The sequence below is a fragment of the Pongo pygmaeus genome, chromosome 13, assembly GCF_028885625.2.
Source record: "Pongo pygmaeus isolate AG05252 chromosome 13, NHGRI_mPonPyg2-v2.0_pri, whole genome shotgun sequence".
NCBI lineage: Eukaryota > Metazoa > Chordata > Mammalia > Primates > Hominidae > Pongo > Pongo pygmaeus.
Genome location: NC_072386.2, coordinates 83,559,500 through 83,582,031, shown reverse-complemented (window position 1 = coordinate 83,582,031; position 22,532 = coordinate 83,559,500). Strand labels below are relative to the sequence as shown.

General features: G+C 48.7%; 2 protein-coding genes across 25 annotated transcripts in view; one reads left to right on the top strand and one right to left on the bottom strand.

Annotated features, from left to right (window-relative positions):
- LOC129043654 (putative uncharacterized protein FAM120A2P) overlaps nucleotides 1–21,963 on the top strand; it is a 28,533-nt gene extending 6,570 nt beyond the window's left edge. Inside the window, exons 2-5 of one of the 3 annotated variants that reach the window (XM_054500471.1) lie at nucleotides 4,340–4,440; nucleotides 4,656–4,942; nucleotides 21,232–21,292; nucleotides 21,857–21,963. In XM_054500471.1, the coding sequence (XP_054356446.1) occupies nucleotides 4,363–4,440; nucleotides 4,656–4,942; nucleotides 21,232–21,292; nucleotides 21,857–21,934 (504 nt within the window). In that variant the 5' untranslated portion in view covers nucleotides 4,340–4,362 and the 3' untranslated portion in view covers nucleotides 21,935–21,963. Of the gene's footprint in view, nucleotides 1–4,339; nucleotides 4,441–4,655; nucleotides 4,943–10,133; nucleotides 10,204–21,231; nucleotides 21,293–21,856 lie in introns of those variants that run through there. The other 2 variants (XM_054500473.2, XM_063649684.1) reach the window with 2 other exon arrangements.
- The window catches only part of WNK2 (WNK lysine deficient protein kinase 2), a 141,848-nt gene continuing 139,146 nt past the window's right edge, over nucleotides 19,831–22,532 (bottom strand). For 11 of the 22 annotated variants that reach the window (XM_054500444.2, XM_054500448.2, XM_054500453.2 and 8 more), the window contains one exon: nucleotides 19,831–20,033. In XM_054500444.2, the coding sequence (XP_054356419.1) occupies nucleotides 20,008–20,033 (26 nt within the window). In that variant the 3' untranslated portion in view covers nucleotides 19,831–20,007. Of the gene's footprint in view, nucleotides 20,034–21,197 lie in introns of those variants that run through there. The other 11 variants (XM_054500442.2, XM_054500446.2, XM_054500451.2 and 8 more) reach the window with 2 other exon arrangements.

Genomic DNA, 22,532 nt, shown 5'->3' with positions numbered 1-22,532 from the left:
TTTGTGTGCACTCCTATGTGTATCTGCTCCTGTGCATGAGTGAGTGCTTGCTTGTGCACACACATCCCTTAGAGGCATGGATCTGTGGACTTATTGTTCAGTCAGGGACCTGTGTGCACGTGTGTCTGTGTGCGTGTTGCATGCAAGTGTGAGGTGTCTGTGACTACACACATGCTGGTCTCATTATTCCCAGCTTCTCATACTGCAGTTTTCTTTGTTTAGTACAAAGCTGGAAGCTCTGCCAAGGTTTTTTCTTGGTGCGAGCCAGGATCAAAGGGCTATGGTGTTTTAGAGCTTGTAAGGTGAGAGCCCTTAGAAGGTGGGAACTTCACACAGGATCATAGTCTGTAAGATTCCTGGTCCTTCTCTGGGGGCAGTCAACAATGATCTGTGCCTCACTCCCAGCCTCCGTAGGCCATGCTTGGCTCTCAGGAGGCTGGGCCCAGGACAAAGTTTGCACTCCTGGTCTCATCACCCCTAGTATCGGCTTAGGGAGCCTCTTGTGAGTGCAGCCATGGATGTTTGCTTTCAGGGAGCAGGAGCAAAAGTTTGGGGAATGTTTCTGTCCTCATCTATTTTGGCAGATAGGCAGTGTGAAAGGTGGTGGTTCGTGGGTTGTGTTCCCCGTCCCTAGTGTATTTGTCTGTTTTCATACTGCTGTAAAGAACTGCCTGAGACTGGGTAATTTATAAAGGAAAGAGTTTTAATTGACTCACAGTTCAGCATGGCTGGGGAGGCCTCAGGAAACGTAACAATCATGGCAGAAGGCAAAGGGGAAGCAAGGCACCTTCTTCACAAGGCAGCAGTAAGAAGTTCCAAGTGAAGGGGGAAGAGCCCCTTATAAAACCAACAGATTTTATGAGAACTCACTCCCTATCATGAGAATAGCATGAGGGAAACTGCTCCCACAATCCAATTACCTCCACCTCATCTCTGCCTTGACACGTGGGGATTATGGGCATTAATTTCAAGATGAGATTTGGGTGGGGACACAAACCTTAACCATATCATTCTGCCCCAGCCTCTCCCAAATCTCTTGTCCCTTTCATATTTCAAAACCAATCATGCCTTCTCAACGGTCCCCCAAAGTATTAATTCATTCCAGCGTTAACTCAAAAGTCCAAGTCCAAAGTCTCATCTGAGACAAGACAACCCCCCCTCTGCATATGCGCCTGTAAAATCAAAAGCAAGTTAGTTACTTCCTAGATACAATGAGGGTACAAGCATTGGGTAAATACACCCCTTCCAAATGGGAGAAATTGGCCAAAATGAAGGGGCTATAGGCCCCATGCAATTCCAAAATCCAGTGGGGCCGTCAAATCTTGAAACTCCAAAATGATATCCTTTGACTCCATGTCTCACACTCAGGTCACACTGATACAAGAGGTGGGCTCCCATGGCCTTGGTCAGCTCCACCTCTGTGGCTTTGCAGGGTACAGCCTCCCACCCGACTGCTTTCACAGGCTGATGTTGAGTGTCTGTGGCTTTTCCAGGGGCGTGGTGCAAACAGTCAGTGGATCTACCATTTGGGGGTCTGTAGGACTGTGGCCCTCTTCTCGTAGCTACACTAGACAGTGCCCCAGTGGGGACTCTTTGGGGGGGGCTCTGACCCCACATTTCCCTTCTGCACTGCCCTAGCAGAGGTTCTCCATGAGGACTCCACTCCTGCAGCAAACTTCTGCCTAGATATCCATGCATTTCCGTACATCCTCTGAAGTCTAGGTGGAGTTCCCAAACCTCAGTTTTTGACTTCTGTGCACCCGCAGGCCCAATACCATGTAGAAGCCGCCAAGGCTTGGGGCTTTCACACTCTAAAGCAATGGCCTGAGGCCTGAGCTGTACATTGTCCTCTTTTAACCACAGCTGGGATGCAACACACCAAGTCCCAAGACTGCAAAAAGCAGCAAGGCCCTGGGCCCAGCCCATAAAACCATTTTTCCCTCCTAGGCCTCAGGGCCTGTGATGGGAGGAGCTGCCTTGAAGACCTCTGACATGCCCTGCAGACATTTTCCCCATTGTCTTGGCGATTAACATTTGGCTCCTCATTACTTATGCAAACTTCTGCAGCTAGCTTGAATTTCTCCTCAGAAAATGGGTTTTTCTTTTCTATCCCATCATCAGGCTGCACATTTTCTAAACCTTTATGCTTGCTTTTCTTTTAAACATTAGTTCCAATTCCAAATCATCTCTGTGAATGCATAAAACTGAATGCTTTTAAGAGCACCCAAGTCACTTCTTGAATGCTTTGCTGCTTAGAAATTTCTTCCACCTGATACTCCAAATCATCTCTCTCAAGTTCAAAGTTCCACAGATCTCTAGGGCAGGGGCAAAATGCCACCAGTCTCTGCTGAAGCATAGCAAGAATCACCTTTGCTCCAGTTCCCAACAAGTTCTTCATCGCCATCTGAGACCACCTCATCCTGGACTTCATTGTCCATATCACTATCAGCATTTTGGGCAAAGCCTTTCAACAAGAATCTAGGAAGTTCCAAAGTTTCCCACATCTTCCTGTCTTCTTCTGAGACCTCCAAACAATTCCAACCTGTGCCTGTTACCCAGTTCCAAAGTTGCTTTCACATTTTCAGGTATCTTTATAGCTGCACCCCACTCTTTTCAGTACCTATTTATTGTATTAGTCCATTTTCATACTAGTATAAAGAAACTTTCCTGGGACTGTGTAATTTATAAAGGAAAGAGGTTTAGTTGATTCACAGTTCAGCATAGCTGGGGAGGCCTCAGTAAACTTACAATCCTGACAAAAGCAAAGGAGAAGCAAGGCACTTTCTTAACAAGGTGGCACAAAGGAGAAGTGCTGAGCAAAGGGGAAAGAGCCCCTTATAAGACCATCAGATCTTGTGAGAACTCACTCACTATCACAAGAACAGCATGAGGAAACGACCCCCGTGATCCAGTTACCTCCACCTGGTGTCTTCCTGACACATGGGGATTATGGGGACTATGAAGATTATAATTCAAGATGAGATTTGGGTGGGGATGTGAAGCCTAACCATATCACCTGGTGTTCAGATGAAGAGGTTGTAGAAGCATATCTACTGCTTAAAGAGGGAAATTGGAGTCAGAAAGCTCTAGGCTTGGTTTTCTTCCACATTTAAAACAAACCCAAGGAAGAGATGGTGCAAACATATGAGCACTTGGTGGATCTGTTGTGTCTCACACAGGTTTTCTATTTTCTCTGTGTCTTCAGTAGTATGTGTCTTACTGACACCGCCTCAGGGCTCCTGGCGTCCTCCAGTCCAGTTCTCGGCCTGACACATCATAGGCGCTCAGCACCTAAGTGTTCTGAGAGGGAGTGCAGCTCCTAGGGGTCCATGTCCCATGTCCTCCTGTTTCCTGCTGGTGGTATTTGAAAGTGCAGTTGACGTTTGGGCCCCAGTCGGTCCTTGTTACTGCGGGTCTTGTGCTGTCTCTGGAACAGCCCTTTATGGGCACCATCTACTCACTCATTCACTTCTGTTGGCTGACATGGCCCCTGAGCTCTCTTCCTGTCCTTAGACCCCTCAAGGCCAGATGCAGTGTTGAGTGTGGAGGCTTCCAGCCCCTGCCTTCTGTCCCAGCTTCAGGCTGGCCCGGCTCCTTGTCCTGCTGTCCTGCTTCAGTTCCTCCACGTGGCTTTCACTCCCCTAACAGATTTCTTCAATTTGCAAGGTAGCGTGGGAATGATGACTAGCACATGGCAGCATACATCAGGCAGGTTTATGAAATTATGTTTTAAGAGAACACAGAATCCCAAATTACTCATCTTGTAATATGTGTTAAAGTGTGTAACCTAATTGCTGAACAATGAAAAGCAATTCCTTTTATATTTAAAAACTCACTAGTTAGCTGAGAACCTAATGGTAGTTGCAATGTACTTTCAATAGAAAAGTCCTCTTGCTTGACAAAGGTAAAGGAAACTGTTTGGTCCGACTTTGTTCCTTTCATGCCTGCCAGGGCTTCTGGTTTCACGGAGACCTCAGGCTAGGAGCAGCCCTGAGCGGGGAGACTGAGTTACAGAGAATCCCCACCGAGTTGCAGGCAGAGGGACAGCCGAGGCCCTCAGGAAGTGCAGGAGAGCAGAACCACTATGGCAAGTTCACTGAGAAATCTGGAAAGTTAGAATCCCAGCCCCAGTCCATCAAATCGAGCATCCTAAAATTAAGTTTTCCTTACTGTGAAATGGCAATTTGTAATGATTTCTGAGAAGTGGGACCCATGGTGGTGTCGATGTCTGAGCCAGGTGAGGGTGTGATCCCTGGCGCCATGGGCTGGCCCCCAGGATGCCCTGGAAAACGCATTCTGTTCACAGCTGTGTGATTCTTTTCTTTCTGTGTTGGTGAAGCAGCCAGACCCGGTCCGTTTGGAATGCCTGGGATGGTGCCGCCGCATGTCCCTCCTCAGATGCTCAACATTCCGCAGACCTCTCTGCAAGCAAAGCCCGTGGTAAGGCCTTCCCTGCGTTGGGTCGGGTGGTGGGTCTCAGACACGGTGCATGCATTGAATTTCAGCGAATGCTAAAATAAGTTCCTAACCTCTTGAATTGATGTGTGAAATAGATGCCAGTGTTTATTGAAATAAAAATGAGCCAGGAAACGTCAGCCTGGGCCTGAGTCGGGTCCTGCTGGCCACGTGCGCGTGACCTGTGCCCTTCGCTTCAGGCCCCACAGGTGCCCAGCCCAGGGGGCGCCCCGGGCCAGGGTCCATACCCGTACAGCCTCTCTGAGCCAGCACCTCTCACTTTGGACACGAGCGGGAAGAATCTGACGGAGCAGAACAGCTACAGCAACATTCCTCACGAAGGGAAGCACACGCCGCTGTATGAGCGGTCCTCACCCATCAACCCGGCCCAGAGCGGCAGCCCCAACCACGTGGATTCCGCCTACTTTCCTGGCTCCTCTACATCGTCATCTTCCGACAACGACGAGGGCAGCGGAGGGGCGACAAAGTGAGTGGTGCGCGGGTCGCTGGGTGCTTCCTGGCGGGTAGTGACCTGGGGAAGCTGCCTTCTGACCTGCCAGCCCAGCTGGTGTTTTGCTCAGAGATGTAGTTTATTGCAGGTGGGTGATGGTCAGTCTGTACTCAGATGGGGGCTCCTTGGACAGAGAGGAGAGAGGAAGAGTAGGTACGTTCTTGAAGTTTCCATGATTTAAAATCTGCACCATCCCAGCCCCATGACCTGGAGCCACAGGAAACTTTCTGGGGAGGAATTTGACAAGAACTGGTTTGTGTGATGACCAAAACATGGGGGCATTTGTCCGGTGTGGTGCCACTCACACCCACCACAGCAACCCCCTGCCGACCCCCGAAACATTAATCTCCTGGCTCCTGGATCAAGGGAGCTCTGAATTTCCTCTCCTCCTAAACTCAATAGGTCACAGGACACTTTGGAAATAACACTGTTTGCCCAAGCAAAACCCTAGAAAGCTGCCTAGACCCAGGCTGGAATTGTTTCCTTAGAGGAGTATTTTAAACACTGTGTGGGCTGGATGCGGTGGCACATGCCTGTAATCCCAGCACTTTGGAAGGCCAAGGCAGGTGGATTACCTGAGGTTGGGAGTTCGAGACCAGCCTGGCCAACGTGGCGAAACCCCGTCTCTACTAAAAATGCAAAAATTAGCCGGGTGTGGTGGCATGTGCCTGTAGTCCCAGCTACTCAGGAGGCTGAGTTAGGAGGATCGTTTGAACCCAGGAGACGGAGGTTGAAGTGAGCTGAGATGTCGCCAGTGCACTATGGCCTGGGTGACAGAGCGAGACTCCGTCTCAAAAAATAAAAAAATAAAAAAATAAATAATAAATAAATAATAATAAATAATAATTAAATAATAAATAAATAAATAAATAATAAATAAAATAATAATGAAAACACTATGTGCCCCTGAGTAAATGAGTTCACAAATATATAGTTGGTTAAAATCTGATTGAAGAGGCTGGGCACGGTGGCCCATGCTTGTAATCCCAGCACTTTGGGAGGCAGTGGCAGGCGGATCACTTGAGTTCAGGAGTTCAAGACCAGCTTGGCCAACATGGTAAAACCCCATCTCTACTAAAAAATGTAAAAACTAGCCAGGCATGGTGGCATTCACCTGTAATCCCAGCTACTCTGGAGGCTGAGGCAGGAGAATCGCTTGAACCTGGGAGTCGGAGGCTGCAGTGAGACGAGATCACGCCACTGCACTCCAGCCTGGGTGACGGAGCAAAACTCCAACTGTGAAAAAAAAAAAATTCTGATCAAGGAAATCTTAAATTTGTACTCCTCCCCTCCCTTTAAACTGTCTTATATTTAAAAAAAAAAAAAAAGAGAGAAAGAAAATGTCTTTCCTTTAAGTCAGTGTCTCTTTTTCCTTAGTGTGAACTCCACAGAGTAGATAACCAGGGCTGGTTGATGTTACATCTATTTCTGATGTAAGAAATCTAAGAGACGTAGTTGTTAGTTTCCATGCCAGTTCTTACCTGGTGTATCACCTGAAGCAGGTGATCTTTCCTCTCTGTCCTCTGTCCATCTTTAAAATGGGAACGAATGTCAGTTGACCCAGGGCAGAGGTCACTGAAGGGCTCACTGCCATCCAGGGATGCACACCCTGTTTACGGCAAAGAAGTATAAAATTAATAAATGTTGATTTGCTGTATGTGCAGAGAAGTATAAAATTAATAAATGTTTATTTGCTATGTGTGCAATGCTAAAACTCTAAAATGAAGTAAAGAGTTGCAACTGAATATTCAAAGTTTTAAATTAACCTCTAACAAGATAATATATTGAGTACCCTTTGAATCAGAATCTCTGGGTTGGGGCCCCAAAATTTGCATTTTAAATAAGCACCTCAGTCAGTCTTTTGCACACTGAAGTTTGAGAACAACTGCTTGATGGTCTTGGAAGCCCTTATGCACTAGAATTCTAAGGCATGTGCATTTTGTTGTAAAATGTGACTCATGTCAGCAAGGTCAAAGTGTCTGTACAATACAGTTTTCATCTTAGTAAATGTTCTTTCTGAACTCTGAAACATAGGTAAGAAGTAAGACAAAAGCAAAATAAGTAAGCTTTATGACCCCAACAAGAGTTCCGTGCTAGTGATGGAGATGTGGAAACCAGGTCAAGGTGCTGACTTGGGAACGTGGGTGGTGACTGGGGCACGTCTCAGTTGAGGTGCTTGTTCCTCCAGCAGGGAGCGATTGAGAAGAATGCGATTTGCCCATCTAATTTGGCAAGTTGTCTGTATTAGTCTGTTCTCATGCTGCTAATAAAGACATTACCCAAGACTGGGTAACTTGCAAAGGAAAGAGGTTTAATTGACTCAGAGTTTCCACATGGCTGGAGAGGCCTCACAATCATGGTGGATGGCAAAGGAGGAGCAAAATCATGTCTTGCATGGCAGCAGGCAAGAGAGCATGTGCAGGGGAACTCACCTTTATAAAACCATCAGATCTTGTAAGATTTATTCACTGTCACGAGAATAGCACAGGAAAGACATTCAATGACCTCCCACCAGATACCTACCATGACACATGGGAATTATGGGAGCTGCAATTCAAGATGAGATTTGGGTGGGGACACAGCCAAACCATATCATCGTCTTTGTTAGGATGAGCTGAACTTGGAGTGAGGAGGACTGCCTGACATGTCCTGTCTTTTCTGGGTATGCACCTCCTACCTGTCTGTGAAGGTTGTGGTCAGCTTTTTGGAGCTCTGGGCATCTGGTCTCCCTCTGACCTCTCGCAGTGCTTATTGTCTTTATCCCCACTATGGCATCTTTACTGTTTTCTGGAGATGCATCTTGTTTCTGCCACTGGAATTTGACTTGCTCAGAGTCTTGTGTTTTGCCATCCTTGTGGTATGAAGTGCCATGAAGAATGCAGGGTACATCCTGTAATCAAAGATTGGATTCAAGCTGTGTGACTTAGGAGTAACTTAATTTCCTTGAATCTGCTTCCACTTTTATTATAATAAGGAAGAGACAGACATGTTAGACTTGAGAGGAATGAAGGCAGAGGAGACAAGGGTGTTTGTTCCTGAAGGCTTTGGGGTCAGAAACTAGCATTTGACTTGGGGTCAAACCCTTGATCATGGGCATCCTTTGCTTCTGGCAGGTGCAGGGGTGTGACTTGGATTTATGTGTCCACAGCTGCCAAGTAGAGACAATGTTCATGGTTTCCTGCAAGGGTTCTAGCGTGTTGAATGCGTTGAATGTAGTGGAGCAGAAGCCCATGAGTAGAAACCTCTGCAGGAACTAGTGTGAGTGCAAGGAAACCTAAACTGTCGTTGATAGATTGTTGGAGGCTCAACGTGGACAAACCTGAGAATTAAAGACTCCAGAGGGCCTGGTAATGTGGGGGTCCACATGCTTTTGTGCGTGTTACCTGCTAGATCTCTACCAAATTCTCACAGTAAATATTGGAGAAAAATCCCTTGTACCTCTGGCACAGGGAAGGAAAAGAGAATTATTTAAAAATGTGAGAGAACACTCTTTTTTTTTGAGATGGAGTCTTGCTCTGTTGCCCATGCTGGAGTGCAATGGCGTGATCTCGGCTTACTGCAAGCTCCGCCTCCCAGGTTCAAGCGATTCTCCTGCCTCAGCCTCCCAAGTAGCTGGGATTACAGGCGTAAGCCACCACACCCAGCCAGAACACTCTGTTCTTAACAAGGCCTTCTCTCAGGAGAAACTACCTAACCAGAGCCTAACCTGCTGAGTTTCACGAGAACCTAATTAATCTGAGGGAAAGGAAACACCCAAATCTAGCTCCCCATAGCCATCCCGTCCCAGCTAAGCAGGGCCAGGGACTGAGAATCACATTTGAAGATCATAGCCCAGAGACTCATTATAAGACTCAGGCCTAATAATTGGACTATAGAACCTGTGCCCCTCTGAAAAGAGAAAAAACAAATCATATAAAGTGCTCAACTGAAACAAGAGAAAGAAGAAAAAGAATGGAAGACATGGAGAAAGAATGGAAAACAGCAACAAATATAGTAAGTAGCTCTTAATCCACGTATATCAATAATTAAACATCAGTGATGTAGATACGCAAATTAAAAGAAAGAGGCTGTTGGATGGAATCAAGACCCAGCTATTTGTGCCTACAAGGAACTCATATATGAAGACACATTCTCTTTCTGTTAACAAATGGTTATAATTACTGTGATGTGTGAATTATTGAGGTTTATTGTGGAATGAACACAGGAACCCTATTTGAACCACTGCGTGAATGGAGACGTGGTGAATGGTTCAGGGTAGATGGTGTAAGTCACAGAATGTTCTAGTAGATGATGGGGAAACACGCCATGGCCACTGAATGTTATTCATTTACTTTCTCTGTTGTGCAATTGCAAAGTTCCTATTGTTGGTCAACTTTTAAATAGAATATTTCTAAGTAAATAGTGAGACAAGTTATTCTAGTCATTATCATAGTCTTTTCGAAGTGTCAAGGCTTTTTAAAAATATAGTTGAAATCATGGTAATTTTTTAAGGAAATGTTTTCGTAGGCCTCCCAAATGACAGTGTGTTAGAATAGAATTTTTTTTTTTTTTTTTTGAGATGGAGTCTCACTGTCGCCGAGGCTAGAGGGCAGTGGTGCCATCTCGGCTCACTGCAAGCTCCGCCTCCCAGGTTCATGCTATTCTGCCTCAGCCTCCCGAGTAGCTGGGACTACAGGTGCCTGCCACCACACCAGGCTAATCTTTTTGTATTTTTAGTAGAGGCGGGGTTTCACCATGTTAGCCAGGATGGTCTCGATCTCCTGACCTCAGATCTGCCCACTTTGGCCTCCCAAAGTGCTGGGATTACAGGCGTGAGCCACTGCGCCCGGCCTATAATAGACATTTTAAAATTAAATTAAATTTAAGACATTTAAACAGATTTTTTTTAGTCAACAGATTTTCTTTCAGGGATAATCTTTTTTTCTGTGCTTCTTTCCCTCAATGCCTTCTTTGTTCTTATTTCTTAATGGTTGTTGTGTTTTCCCCTCTTCATTTGTTTTTATTTTCATAAAGCTTCACAACCATTTCTGCAGTGCTTCTTTTTGTTGCTGTGTGCTTAGCATGCAGTAGTATTTTTATTTGAACATTTTCATACCTCAGGTTAAGATTTTCACAGTTTCTAGTACATTATCTTTTGCATTTATTGTTGTGATTATTCTCTTTGAAGTGACAGCAGAGCTTTCAACACCTGTTTTCTTACACTGAGTGTCTGGATTCTGGGAAGACTCCAGGAGTAGGTGAGAAGGCCTTTTCATTTTGTCTGGTCATGTCAGTAAATACTGTCTTATGTTAGTAAATCACATAATTGCTAAATTCCTTAAGATTACATCATCTGACGGGAGCGTGTCGTGTCTAAATAGCTGTGCCTCCAAGAACAGCTGATACACAGGTTGGCAGCATCAGAAAAAGTGGCTTTTGCTGAAAGTTATATTTTCCTACAGCGTACATTTTTTACGGTCTTTGGAATTATTCACAAAATGTGATGCTCATGAGCTGTCTCTTAGCCATCTCGGAAGAGTAGACTTTGCCACGGTATCACTTAGTGATCGTGGACATTCATTAAAAAGAGGCTGAGCCAATAGCGACAAGAATGCAAATGTGCCCTTGCAAATGGGTTAGTAAACATTTCTTTTATTGCATAAGACACTGGGAGTGAATGGTATTTTTCCACACCCATGGGTGTTAGTTATACATATAACCTGTGTTTCATGAATATTTATATGTTATATGTAACTATTTTAAAGTAGTTTGTGACATTACCTAGCATAGAATAGTTAAATAGTATAATTCCAACTCCAAAATTTGATTTTTAAAGTGTAACACAAGGTGTCTTATGTTTTCTGTGACATATGCCTTTCACAATTCACTGACCTTTAAGAAAAAGTAGTTGGCAAACAACTAACTGATGGTATCAGAATAATAAAAGCTTTTTTAATTCCAAAATTCTAATAGCAGAATTTATTCAATTAATAGCATAAAATATGAAATCATGATTAGTGGTAAGATAATGTCTGGGAATATGGTATTTCTGGATTTTCAGTTATTCTTTATATTGTACCTGATTCTTTTTTTTTCCTTGGTGAACTAATTTCAGAATTGGAATAAACTGAATACTGCTATTTATATTAGCAGCTGTAAAGTTTTATTGTAGAATGTATCTTATACATTATATTAGCAAAATGGGTGATTAAGAGGACCAACATTTCACTATCCTGTACTCAAACAGTGAAGGTAAAAACAAAGAAAATTTGGGGATTTTTTGTTTTTTCAGACAGAGTCTCGCTCTGTCGCCCAGGCTGGAGTACAGTGGCGCAATCTCAGCTCATTGCAACCTCTGTTTCCCGGGTTCAAGGAGTTCTCCTACCTCAGCCTCCCAAGTAGCTGGGATTACAGGCATCTGCCACCACACTCGGCTACTTTTTTCTGTATTTTTTAATAGAGACGGGGTTTCACCATGTTGGTCAGGCTAGTTTTGATCTCCTGACCTCAAGTGATCCGCCTGCCTCAGCCTCCCAAAGTGTTGGGAATACAGGCACGAGCCCCTGCGCCTAGCCCCAGGAATATTTAATTGTTGTAGCTTGTAGTTGACCATCATAAAGTTTGTAAAATGATAGAGCTTGTCATCAGCGTCTAGCAGCTGATCTAACAAGGACAGGTGAAGAAAAAGTTACCTGAGCTTCACCATCTGTGTTGTTTCCTTGTTTGGTTGGTGATGCTTACTCACATCACTCCATTGATTTAAAAGAATAGGTTTCATCTTTTGGACTAATTTAAGTATGCCAAAATCTTTAATTAGCCATTTTAGAACCTTTCTGCAAGTAAGACCTTTCTAGGCTAGGTGTGGTGGCTCACATCTATCCCAGCACTTTGGGAGGCCAAGGTAGGCAGATTGCTTGAGTCCAGGAGCTTGAGACCAGCCTGGGAAACATAGCGAGGCCCTGTGTCTACAAAAAGTAAAGTGGGCCGGGCATGGTGGCTCACGCCTTGGCCACCTTTGGGAGGCCAAAGTGGGCAGATCACCTGAGGTCAGGAGTTTGAGACCAGTCTGGCCAACATGGGGAAACCTCGTCTCTACTAAAATACAAACATTAGCAGGGCGTGGTGGCAGGCACCTGTAACCCCAGCTACTCAGGAGGCTGAGGCAGGAAGAATTGCTTGAACCTGGGAGGTAGAGGTTGCAGTGAGCTGAGATTGTGCCACTGCACTCCTGCCTGGGTGACAGAGTGAGACTCTGTCTCAAAAAAAAAAAAAAAAAAAAAAAAGTAAAGTGAGCCCAGCATGATGTGAGCCTATAGTCAGCTAGCTACTCAGGAGGCTGAGGCAGGAGGATGGCTTGAGCCAGGGAGGTCGAAGTTTCAGGGAGCTGTCATCTCGCCACTACACTCCAGCCTGGGCAACAGAGGGAAACCCGTCTCTATTTAAAAAACAAACAAACAAACAAAAAAAAAAACTCTAATGTGATTTGATAGCATTGTGTAGATTTGACTTAAGATTGAACATTCCATCATACTCCTTTTCTTAAAGACTACCTAGAAGACTAATGAGTGATTTGACCAGATAGTTGAATCAGTGTTATAATAAAAAGAACACTTTACTAAATTCTTGATAATGTTCTGAAGTTTTCCAAAAGTGTAGTCTATATAGATCTTTATTTTTCAGACTATTTAAATATTTTTGAGATTAGTTTTTAGTAACATCTAGCATCCTAGGAAAACACAAATACTGTGTGACAGCTCATATACTTTTTTCTTTTTAATTTTCATTCAAATTTCAGGGTGCTTTGTTTCTCCCCTTCAATTTTAATTTTAATAGCAGCCGTAAACACTTTGCTTCAAAATTATGGTAAATCATGACACAAAAGAGGTCTCAAGCACAGTTTTTTTCTTTTCATTTTACTATAGCTAGCTTGTGATCATATCTACATCTTGTTATTGCTTGGCATAGCACATACCTTTTATAATAATACTCTTTGTAATAACTTATTTAACTACAAGGAACTCATAGCCTACTCAACAGTAGTATTTTAAGTTGTTAGTTCATATATTAGATGTACACTTGACACAGTTTGTAACATTTAAAACACACATTATTAATTTAAAGCTTTTGATGTGCCACATAGTTTAATATTAACTTGCTGAATGTAAAATGGACTCAAAGTTTCCTTTTGGAGTATGTTGAAAGATTATCAAGGTTATAGTTATTGGTTATACATAGTTATGTGGTTATAATTATTTGTTTCTTAAAAATGAACTATCTTAAAGTTTAGAAACATAACAGTACTTGGAACATTGCTCTGCATCCTTGTGAACAAAAGAAGATCCAGTGATACTTAGAGGAGAGAGACAAACTTTGGAAGCTGTCTGTTGACTATTAAGAGACTTGTCTTCCTCTTAGAGGTGGGACCAATGACTGGGAGTGATATAGGGAGGATAAGACCTGTCTCTAGAATTGCTGTGAATATTGTCCACATAGAGTGCACTTCACTTCAGAGTAGGTTGTGAATGAAAAGTATATTGATGTGCTAGAAAGGCTTTAACCAAAGGCTTGAGCTTGTCAAGCCTGAGGCCGGCACGTGGCGTGAGTGTGGTGAATGTGCAGCGGCCTCTGCCCGCACCCAGCTCCCCGGCCCTGGGTCATGAAGGGCCACTGGGCGTTTCTCCGCATGGTGCCTGTGTCTGCTGCATTGTTAGGGGCTCCTGCTTCTCACTCTTAGCATCCTCCAGTTAGGATCGTCAAATACAAGGTCACAAAAGGATGGCTTAGCCGAGTTCAATCTCTTCCTGAACTGTGCCATATGGAAGTATATGTAAACTCGTGAACAAGGTGGACAGCGTGAGTTCAATCTTCATCTAAATGCAGCCCTGGACAGTCAAACACTTCACTATTATGCTAATTCATCCACCGTGGACATATCACATTTTTGGTTATGATGATTCTTCATCTTTGAGGGCAATAGCCACCACCTATGTTTTGAGAAGGTCCTGGCAGAAGCAATGATATGTGGAATAAACAGAATGTCAAGCCTGCCTGGGCAAAGTTCAGGTCCCTCCAGTTTACTGAGGAACCAAAACAGACTGCAGTTTCCAGTCTCTCTCTAAAAGCTCATTCTAGTGCCAAGCTCATGGGATGCCGGGCACACATGGATTCCAGACAAGTGACCCATGTGTTCCACCCAGAGTCAAGGGCATGGTCGTGGTGAAGTCAGACACTGAGTCTCCAGATATGCTGGGAGGACAGGACATCGTTTTCCCAGGAAAGGAGCTACTAGGAAGACAGTGGGGGAGGACGCGGGTGCAGCAGTAAGCATCCACCTTCAGCCTCCCTCAACCACCCCTCCCCTCCCCCCCTCAGTGTCTTACTCAGATGCCGCTGGGTGGGGCCTGGATGTCTGTATTTTTTGCAGGTTCCTCTCAGGATTCAGATGCAGAGCAAAGCTGGGGAACCCATCCGAGGGCATCGCTTGAGACTTGGGAAGGGGGTGCTCATTTCCCCAGGTCCAGCCCGCAGGCTCCTGGCCTCTCACGGCTCCTGACCCTGTGGTCCGCGGTGTGACCAGCCTGTCCTCCCACCCCCAGGCTCTGTTGTTCGCCATCTGTTGTCTGTGGCTTAGCCGCAGGGTGTAGCTCACACGGGCTCCTGTCCTGCCAGCTTCCTTGGGGTCCAGCCCCCAGGGAACCCTAGAAGGAGAGCAGGGGCAGGGGCAGGCTGGGGCCAGCCGCGGGGCCAGCCGCTGAGCCTCCCGGCTCCTTCCTGCGAGGCCACCTCAGCTGGCTCTGTCGTGGGCTGCAGGCCGTGTTTCTCTTCCAGGGTGACTCTCACAGCTCTGTTCCTTGGGGCTCCTCCAACGTGACCCTCCTGTGGTGGCCCCAGGCCTGGAGCCGGTCATGGCTGGATGGGGACGGCCTCCGGTTCCTGCCTGCATGTGTTTCTTGATGCTGCTCTAAGGTCTCACCCCAACCTGGCAGTCTCAAGCAGCACAAACTTATTACCCTCCTGTCCTGGAAGACAAAACTGAAAATCAGTCTTGCTGGGCGAAAGTCAAGGTCTGGGCAGGGCGGGCTCCTGCTGGGGGCCCTTCCTGCCTTCTCGGACTTCCCAGGCTGCCCAAGGTCCTGGGCTGCTGCCCGGTCCTCCCCTCCTGGTCTCCACTCAGCATCTGCTCTCCGGGTCCTGCTGCTGCTGTCACACTTCCTCCCCTGACCCCTCCCTCCTTCATGGAGGGACCCTGAGATGATGCTGCATCTGCCTGGCTCATCACAGCCTCTCCCCGCCTGAAGATCCTGTCCCAAGTCCCATCGGCAAGGCTGCTGGTGCTGTGTGAAGGTGACATGCACAGGACCAGGCATTCAGATGTGGGCCCCTTGAGAGGACATTATTCTGTCTACCAACACTGCCTTTCAGACACCCACACTTTTGGAAACAGTCCCTTGTGTATGAACCTTCCTCAAAGTCACCCATTTCCAGCACTGTCTGTTTCCCTGACAGGGTGTGCTGTCCTTGGTTCTTATTTCAAAGCAGGTCGAGAAGGGAAACCCATGCCTGTCAACATTCCCTAAGCCCACTGTGCTGCCTGAACAGGTAAGCCTGTGGGAACCAGGGCTGTCCACTGTGGCTTCTGACTCGTTACCCTCCATGCAGCCGCAGGCTCCTCCACCTCCGCCTGAGCTTCCCCAGGGGCTGCGTCCTCACCCTCGTTCCTCACCCTGCCCAGGATCTGGCTGCTCTCGCGTCCCCTTCCCGCCCCTTCTCCATCCACACACCCTCTTCCCTCTCCCCAGCCTCCACTCACTCACTCCACAGAATCCAGCTGAGCACCTCCCTCGTAGGAACAGGAGGAAATAGGAAGTGAAACAGACAGGACTTCTGTGCCCAGGTGGCCGGCAGCCATGGGGAGGCTGGAGGGGGTTGGAGAGGGACACACATGGGATCCCCTGTGGCCTCCGTGGTGCATTGTCACACTCTGAGAAGTGAGGCGGGAGGTCCACAGGTAAGGCCATGTTCAGAAGGGAGCACAGGAGCATCAGGCTGACCCAGCCTTGAGTTGGGGAGGCTGCCTGGGGAAGTGAAGCTGAAGCAGGGACCAGGCGCCGAGTAGGCATTTGTGAGGCCCTAGGAGGATGGAGCCGGGCCCCTCGGGGCTCAAGGGACCCCGCCTAGTGGTGGGGCTCAGAATGAGGGGAGCAGCAGGTAGGAAAGACCTGGAGAGGGCAGAGCCGGCAAGGAGGCTGGACCGGAGCATCCATTGTTTGACTCTGAAGAGATCATGCAGGCTGCAGTGAGGAGACTGGATGGAAGGGGGTTTGGGGACATTTCAGCTAAAACATCTACTCAGCTGTTCGCAGCCCACATTTGGGAAATGAGGGGACAAGGATGAGTCTGAGTCCTAGACTGAGAATGAACCGGGTGACTGGTCATGCCAGCCTTGGAAACTGGGACATCTGGGAAGACCCCATGAAGCTTGAGGTGACATCATCTTACAACGTGGAGCATCTTCAAGATGACTTTGAGGGTCTCCATGGAGAGGGGGAGAGGCAGTTGGATTTATGGGTCTGGCAGCTCACAGAACCTTGAGCTGGTGATCAAATTTGGAGGGCTTGGGCTTAAAAGGATCAACTGTTAGGAACTGCTGTTGCTCCAAAGCCCTCCTGCCCCGGCCCACACAGCCTCACTGGGAGGCAGAACCAGCTGGCTGCAGCTCCGACCCCTGCAGCCCAGGCCCCTGGTCTCTGCTGTCCACTTCAGTGAGAAATGACCGATTCTTCACAGAGCTGCATGGGACAACATTGTCTCCCCATCCAGCCTGGCCTCGGGCAGCCTTCGACCCCCAGTGTCCTCTCAGGGTGAGGGACTCTTCTCCACACCTCTGCAGGACTGCATGAACCACCACCAGCACAAAGATGCCTGTGGCATGCGGGCCTTCTGCCCCCTCTCAAGGGCAAGTCTAATAAAGCCAAGTTCAGGGACCACAACCACGATGTGTACAGAGTGGTCACCATTGCTGAACTCCCTTAACCACCTGGAAGGCAGGCATCCCGGTCCAGGTTTATTGCATCCTCTAATGAATGAAGACAGGATTCTTCAGGTGTTTTATTTTTGTTTTTGTTTTGTTTGTTTGTTTTAAAAACAGGGTCTCACTCTTGTCACCCAGGCTGGAGTGCAGTGATGTGATCACAGCTCACTGCAGCCTTGACCTGTTGGCCTCAAGCGATCATCCTGCCTCAGCCTCCCAAAGCACCAGGATTACAGGCATGGGTCACTGCGCCTAGCCTTACCAGCCCTTTAGTAATAAGCACTTTTCAGAGAATTGAAGCTGTTCAGCCTGGAGATGAGGCACAGATATCACCCTGGACACTGAAAGTCTGGTTGGATGCTGGGGTCAGCTAAGAACAAAACGACACTGGAGAGCAGAGGCTGTGGCTTGGCTGCCTTGACCCTGCAGGAGGAGCTTGGACTGGCCCCAGGTGATGCTGCCTTTGCTGTCCTAGGAGAGGCCTGGCAGGGTCCTTTCCATCCCAGAAACGCTGTGATCAGAGCCAATAAGCACCCACTGGAAGCTTCATCTGCCCAAAGGAGAGTCTGCCTTCATCAGCACAATTCATTGCGCACTAGCTTCACTCAGTGACTGTTCTGGAAGGTGCAGGGCTATCAAAAACAATTTTAAGTCCCCGCTTTCAGGAAGTCAAGCATAACAAATAATATGCACCCATGAGAACTCTCCATGAGGGGCTGAGGTCTCTGGGGCTCTCGTGAGCTGTCCACCCAGACTGTGCGATAGAACCCAGAGGAGGAGAGAACCCGGGACTGGGAGGGTCAAGAATGAATCCGGGGCTGGGTGCGGTGGTTCATGCCTGTAATCCCAGCACTTTGGGAGGCCGAGACAGGCAGATCACGAGGTCAGGAGATCGAGACCATCCTGGCTAACACGGTGAAACCCCGTCTCTATAAAAATACAAAAAATTAGCCAGCCTGGTGGCGGGGCTGCCTGTAGTCCCAGCTACTCAGGAGGATGAGGCAGGAGAATGGCGTGAACCTGGGAGGCGGAGCTTGCAGTGAGCCGAGATCGCGCCACTGCACTCCAGCCTGGGCGACAGAGCGAGACTCCGTCTCAAAAAAAAAAAAAAAAAAAAAAAAAAGAATATCCGGGCCCAGCTGGCATGCTGTGCAGCAGCAGTGAAGCCTGAAGCAGGGACGCGTCTAGTGGGTGAGGCTCAACACCAAGAGCCTAGGATTCTGAGGCTGAGGCTTGGGGCCTTTTCCTAGCGGCCCTGGAGGGCTGCTAGGTGGTTCTGAGCAGCAGATGAAGCTGGGATTCGGGGCCCCAGAGTCCTGGAAGTGTACTGTGCAGAATCTCCCCAGAGGATGCTGGCTTTACCATTACCGTTTCATTGACCATTGTACTACTATTTACTACCATACTACCACCAAATTTTACCATTGACATTTATACTATCATTCACTTAAAGAAAATGATTAAAATAAATGTGCAGTTTGAAAGGCAAACTGCGGCCGGGCACGGTGGCTCACGCCTGTAATCCTAACACTTTGGGAGGCCAAGGCGGGCGGATCACGAGGTCAGGAGTTTGAGACCAGCCTGGCCAAAATGCTGAAACTCCATCTCTACTAAAAATACAAAAATTAGCCAGGTGTGATGGCGCACACCTGTAATCTCAGCTACTCAGGAGGCTGAGGCAGAAGAATCACTTGAACTCAGGAGGCGGAGGTTGCAGTGAGCTGAGTTTGCATCACTGCACTCCAGCCTGGGCAACAGAGCAAGACTCGGTCTCATTAAAAAAAGAAAAAAAAAAAAAGAAAGAAAAAGCAAACTGCATTACTATGGTCCACAGAAAACCAGTCACATGAGCCACCAACAGAAGAGAACACCAACTAAGACCAAGGGAAGCCATGTTCCTAGCACCGTGCCGTCCCTGCTCCCAGCTGAGGCTTGGAGGAGGCCTACCCTGCTGATCACACGGAGAAGAGCCAGGACTCCCAGGCCACCCGCACACAGCGGGATGGCATCTCCAACAGTCCCGTGGGGAAGCAGCGTCACTGTGCCCTGAAGACTCATGTTTGAGACAGGCAGGCAGCGCCGCTCTGTCAGCCGGCTGGACAGTTTTACATCTCAGGGAAGGGCACTGTGTCATGGATGTAAATGACATGGCACAGCAATATCTGTGGTGTCTAGTGGTGATGAAGTCCAGGTGCTGTTAATGGAGGAAATGCTAAATTGCAGTTAGACATTAATGAAAATAGAGATGCAATGCTTTTTCATTGTGATACATGGGACCCCAAATTCTCCCTAGACCTCTGGACCCAGCATAAGGCCCCTGTGCCTGCTGGCCAGGCTAGGGTGTGGGGACCTTACCACGGCACGTTTCCTTGGTGAGGCCATGTCAACGTTCCTCATTTCTCACACTTAGGACCCCTCCCATGAGTGGGGGGAATGCAGCCCTCCAAGGAGCTGGTGGTCTCAGACCTGCCACCCCACAGCCAGAGGTTTCTGGCCCCAGGCCACTAGTGTTTTCCCTGCCAGTGCAGGTGATTTCTGGAAGGAGGGTGCCTGGAAGGTGGGTGTGGGGGTGGTGGGTGACTTCAAACCTCCGAAGACCAGAGGGAAGTCTCTGCCTCATGGAGCTTTGTGAGCAAAGGCCAGGAGGCACCCAGGACCCCGAGTCTGTGCCAGCTGGCATCGGGAGGACTTGGAGATCAGCCTCCCCGGGGCCGTCACCTCCAGGGCCCTGCAGAGAATAGAGCTATCCTGAGCGTGCCAGGGTCCTGGGAATGTCCCCCCACCCCCGTCACATCCCAGTCACCTGGCTGGCCGAGGGCCACCAGAGAGGAAATAGTTTGAAAAACCAAAGTCCTTTCTGCCCCAAAATATTTTTTATTCTTGCATTACATTTGTGTTTCCAATTGTGAATAAAAAATGCTTAGAAAGTGGTTACAAAACAGCGTGAACTGGACAGGAGGAGCAGCTGGCCCTGAGGGTCCGTCACTTCTCCACTTAGACGGCGTGAAGTGGGCCTGGCGTCTAGGCGGGGTCAGTCAGGCTTCTCACTCTCAGGATCTGGAAAACAAAACCGCGCAGCTGACTGTGGGCCCACCGTGGTGCTGGCCACTCGCCAAGGGCCAGGCCCTGACACCCTCCCAGGAGCTGCCGACGGGAAGGCTGCACCAGCTCTGCCGTGACCCACGCCCTGTGTAGATGGTCTTGTCCTCAGCACAGCCCTGGCAGCCTCTGTCACCTGGGCCACCCTTCTGTGTGTGACCAGTCAGCACACTGAACGGCTGCCAGAAACCCAAACAGACGCTCTGCTCCTGTACCGTCTGGAGCATCTGGGGAGCGAGCTGCCCTCCAACACCCAAAACAGGAGGCTCTGGGATGAGCATTCCTCCCCCTCCATGCAGAAGCTCGAAGGCTGGTGCTGCAGCTCTCTGAGGAGGTGGCCCCACAGCCAAGGCAGCCCCCACAATGGACCGGGCGGGAGACACTGGGACCCTCAGCTTGCTCACGTGAGGCCTGCAATGCACATGCAGGAGGGCCCACTGTCAGCTCGAAGCTGTCTTTAGTGGGAGGCCGGGGGGCTGGCTGCCACCATGTGCTGAGTCCCACAGGATGAGTCCCCACCCTGGATGGCCACCTTCCCTAAGGCCCCTGTGCCTACCAGGAAAGCCACTGCCCCTTGCATGATCCACAGGCAACCCCAGCCCCAAGTCCTCCTCTCAACAAGTCCAAGCTCATCTGAGGACCTCCCACTTCCCCTGAGCTCGGCCCACCTGGAGCAAAGAGGGTGGCCTCAGGGGCTGCAGCAAGTAATGCAAACCAAGCCTCCTGGAGACGGGCTGCAGCTGTGTCTCGCTGAACAGGAGGCTGGCTCCCTCCATCATGGGCACAGCCCGTGGCACTGCTAAGTGTAACCAGGTGCAGAGTGGTGGGAAGCCCAGCCAGCTAACCCGACCAGCAGAGCTGACCGTGCTCAGGGCCCAGGCCACAGCTGGCGGGGGCAGTATTGGGGGCCAGGCAGCCCTGCCAGATGCCCTGCTCTCAGACCCCTGCTGGGGCCAGCCCAGCCCAGCACCCAGCAGCACCCGCAGCCCCTCAGCGCCCTCCTCCAGAGGTGTGGATGCAGCTGAGCCCAGAACTGGCTCCCAACTCCTGTGCTCCCTAGGAGGCTGGTTGCTTTGGATTTTATATGGACAGAGGGTAAGAAAAAGATGTTGTTTCACACTGTTTTCGAGCAAAAGTGTTTATTTTTCTCCTTCAGATATACAGTCTCTTGGGGATTCCGTGCCACTGACCACCATGTACAAGGAAGGGATTCACAGGTAAGGGGGACAGGTGAGGGCAGCCCCCACTTCACTCAAGGAACAGGGCAAGGGGGCCCAGTACAGAGAACAGAAATCTCTTACGACAGCATCGTGCCCTGGCAGAAGATTCTGCATAATCACCTAGAAAATTCAATTCTAACTGAATTGATGGAATAATAGATTTGAACCAAAATAATTTACCCAGTTCTAATAAGTACAGAAACTATACAATTCACAGCTGGGCAGTCCCAAGCAGTCTGCTTTCCAGTGGGAGGTGGAGGAGGCTGGGGCCTTCCCCTCCCACCAAGGGCTGTGTTGTGCCCACTGGGGACGAGTCCCACCGAAATCTCCAGGAGAAGAATGACCCCGCCCTCCGCAGAGCAGGCTTAGGGCTGGACGGGAGAGCGGTCTGCATGCCAGGGGTGAGCAGAGCCACAGGCCTCCATGGAAATCATGGAGAAGGGAGGCAAGTGGGCAGGAGAGAGGGCGGCCTCTCCAGCTGAAGGAGCTGCGCTTGTCTCCACAGGGTGGGCGGGCAGCCAGAGTTTCTATGCCCAACACACACCTTATCCTCACTCACAGCAGCCCACTGGCACCGAGGGCATGTCTGCTCACCTAATGTTTTCTGGCGGATTTCTCATGGCCCAGCGCAACAGCTGACATTCCCTACTGAGCAAGCAGCTCTGCTAGTGTGCCCTGCCCCAGCGTCCTGCCGTCTCTCAGCCCCTGGATGAGCCCAGGGAACCGGCACTCTACTGAGGACAAAGCAGGGCTCACCTAGCATTGGAAGCTCTTCAATACTTAAGGTAGCTAATTCAATGTTTGTAAAAGGCATTTACAACAGAAAACCAAAGATTGAACTTCAGCTTCAGATTTGTAAACCATTCACATCTCTGCAACTTAAAACAGTAAATAAAGATTATCAATGCACAAGCCAATTGCAAATGAAACCTTTTCCAATAATTTTTTAAACATATCTTTTCATCAGGGAACGGAAAAGCTGGCATTCAAGGCACTGTACTTCTGCAGGGTGACGACAAGGTTCTAACCATCAACTCAAGTATAGGAAGTGGGTGTGGAGACGGCGCGTGGACCACAGGAACCTAGGAGCGAACAGGGTCTGAAGCCACAAAGGAAGCAGTCTTGCTGCCCACCCGCTGTCCCCCTCGCGGCTGAGTGCTGTGCCCACAGCAGGCGGTGGGGGGGACTTGGAGGCCAAACCACACCTGGTTTCTCCGGGCGGTTCCGAGGGCGCCAT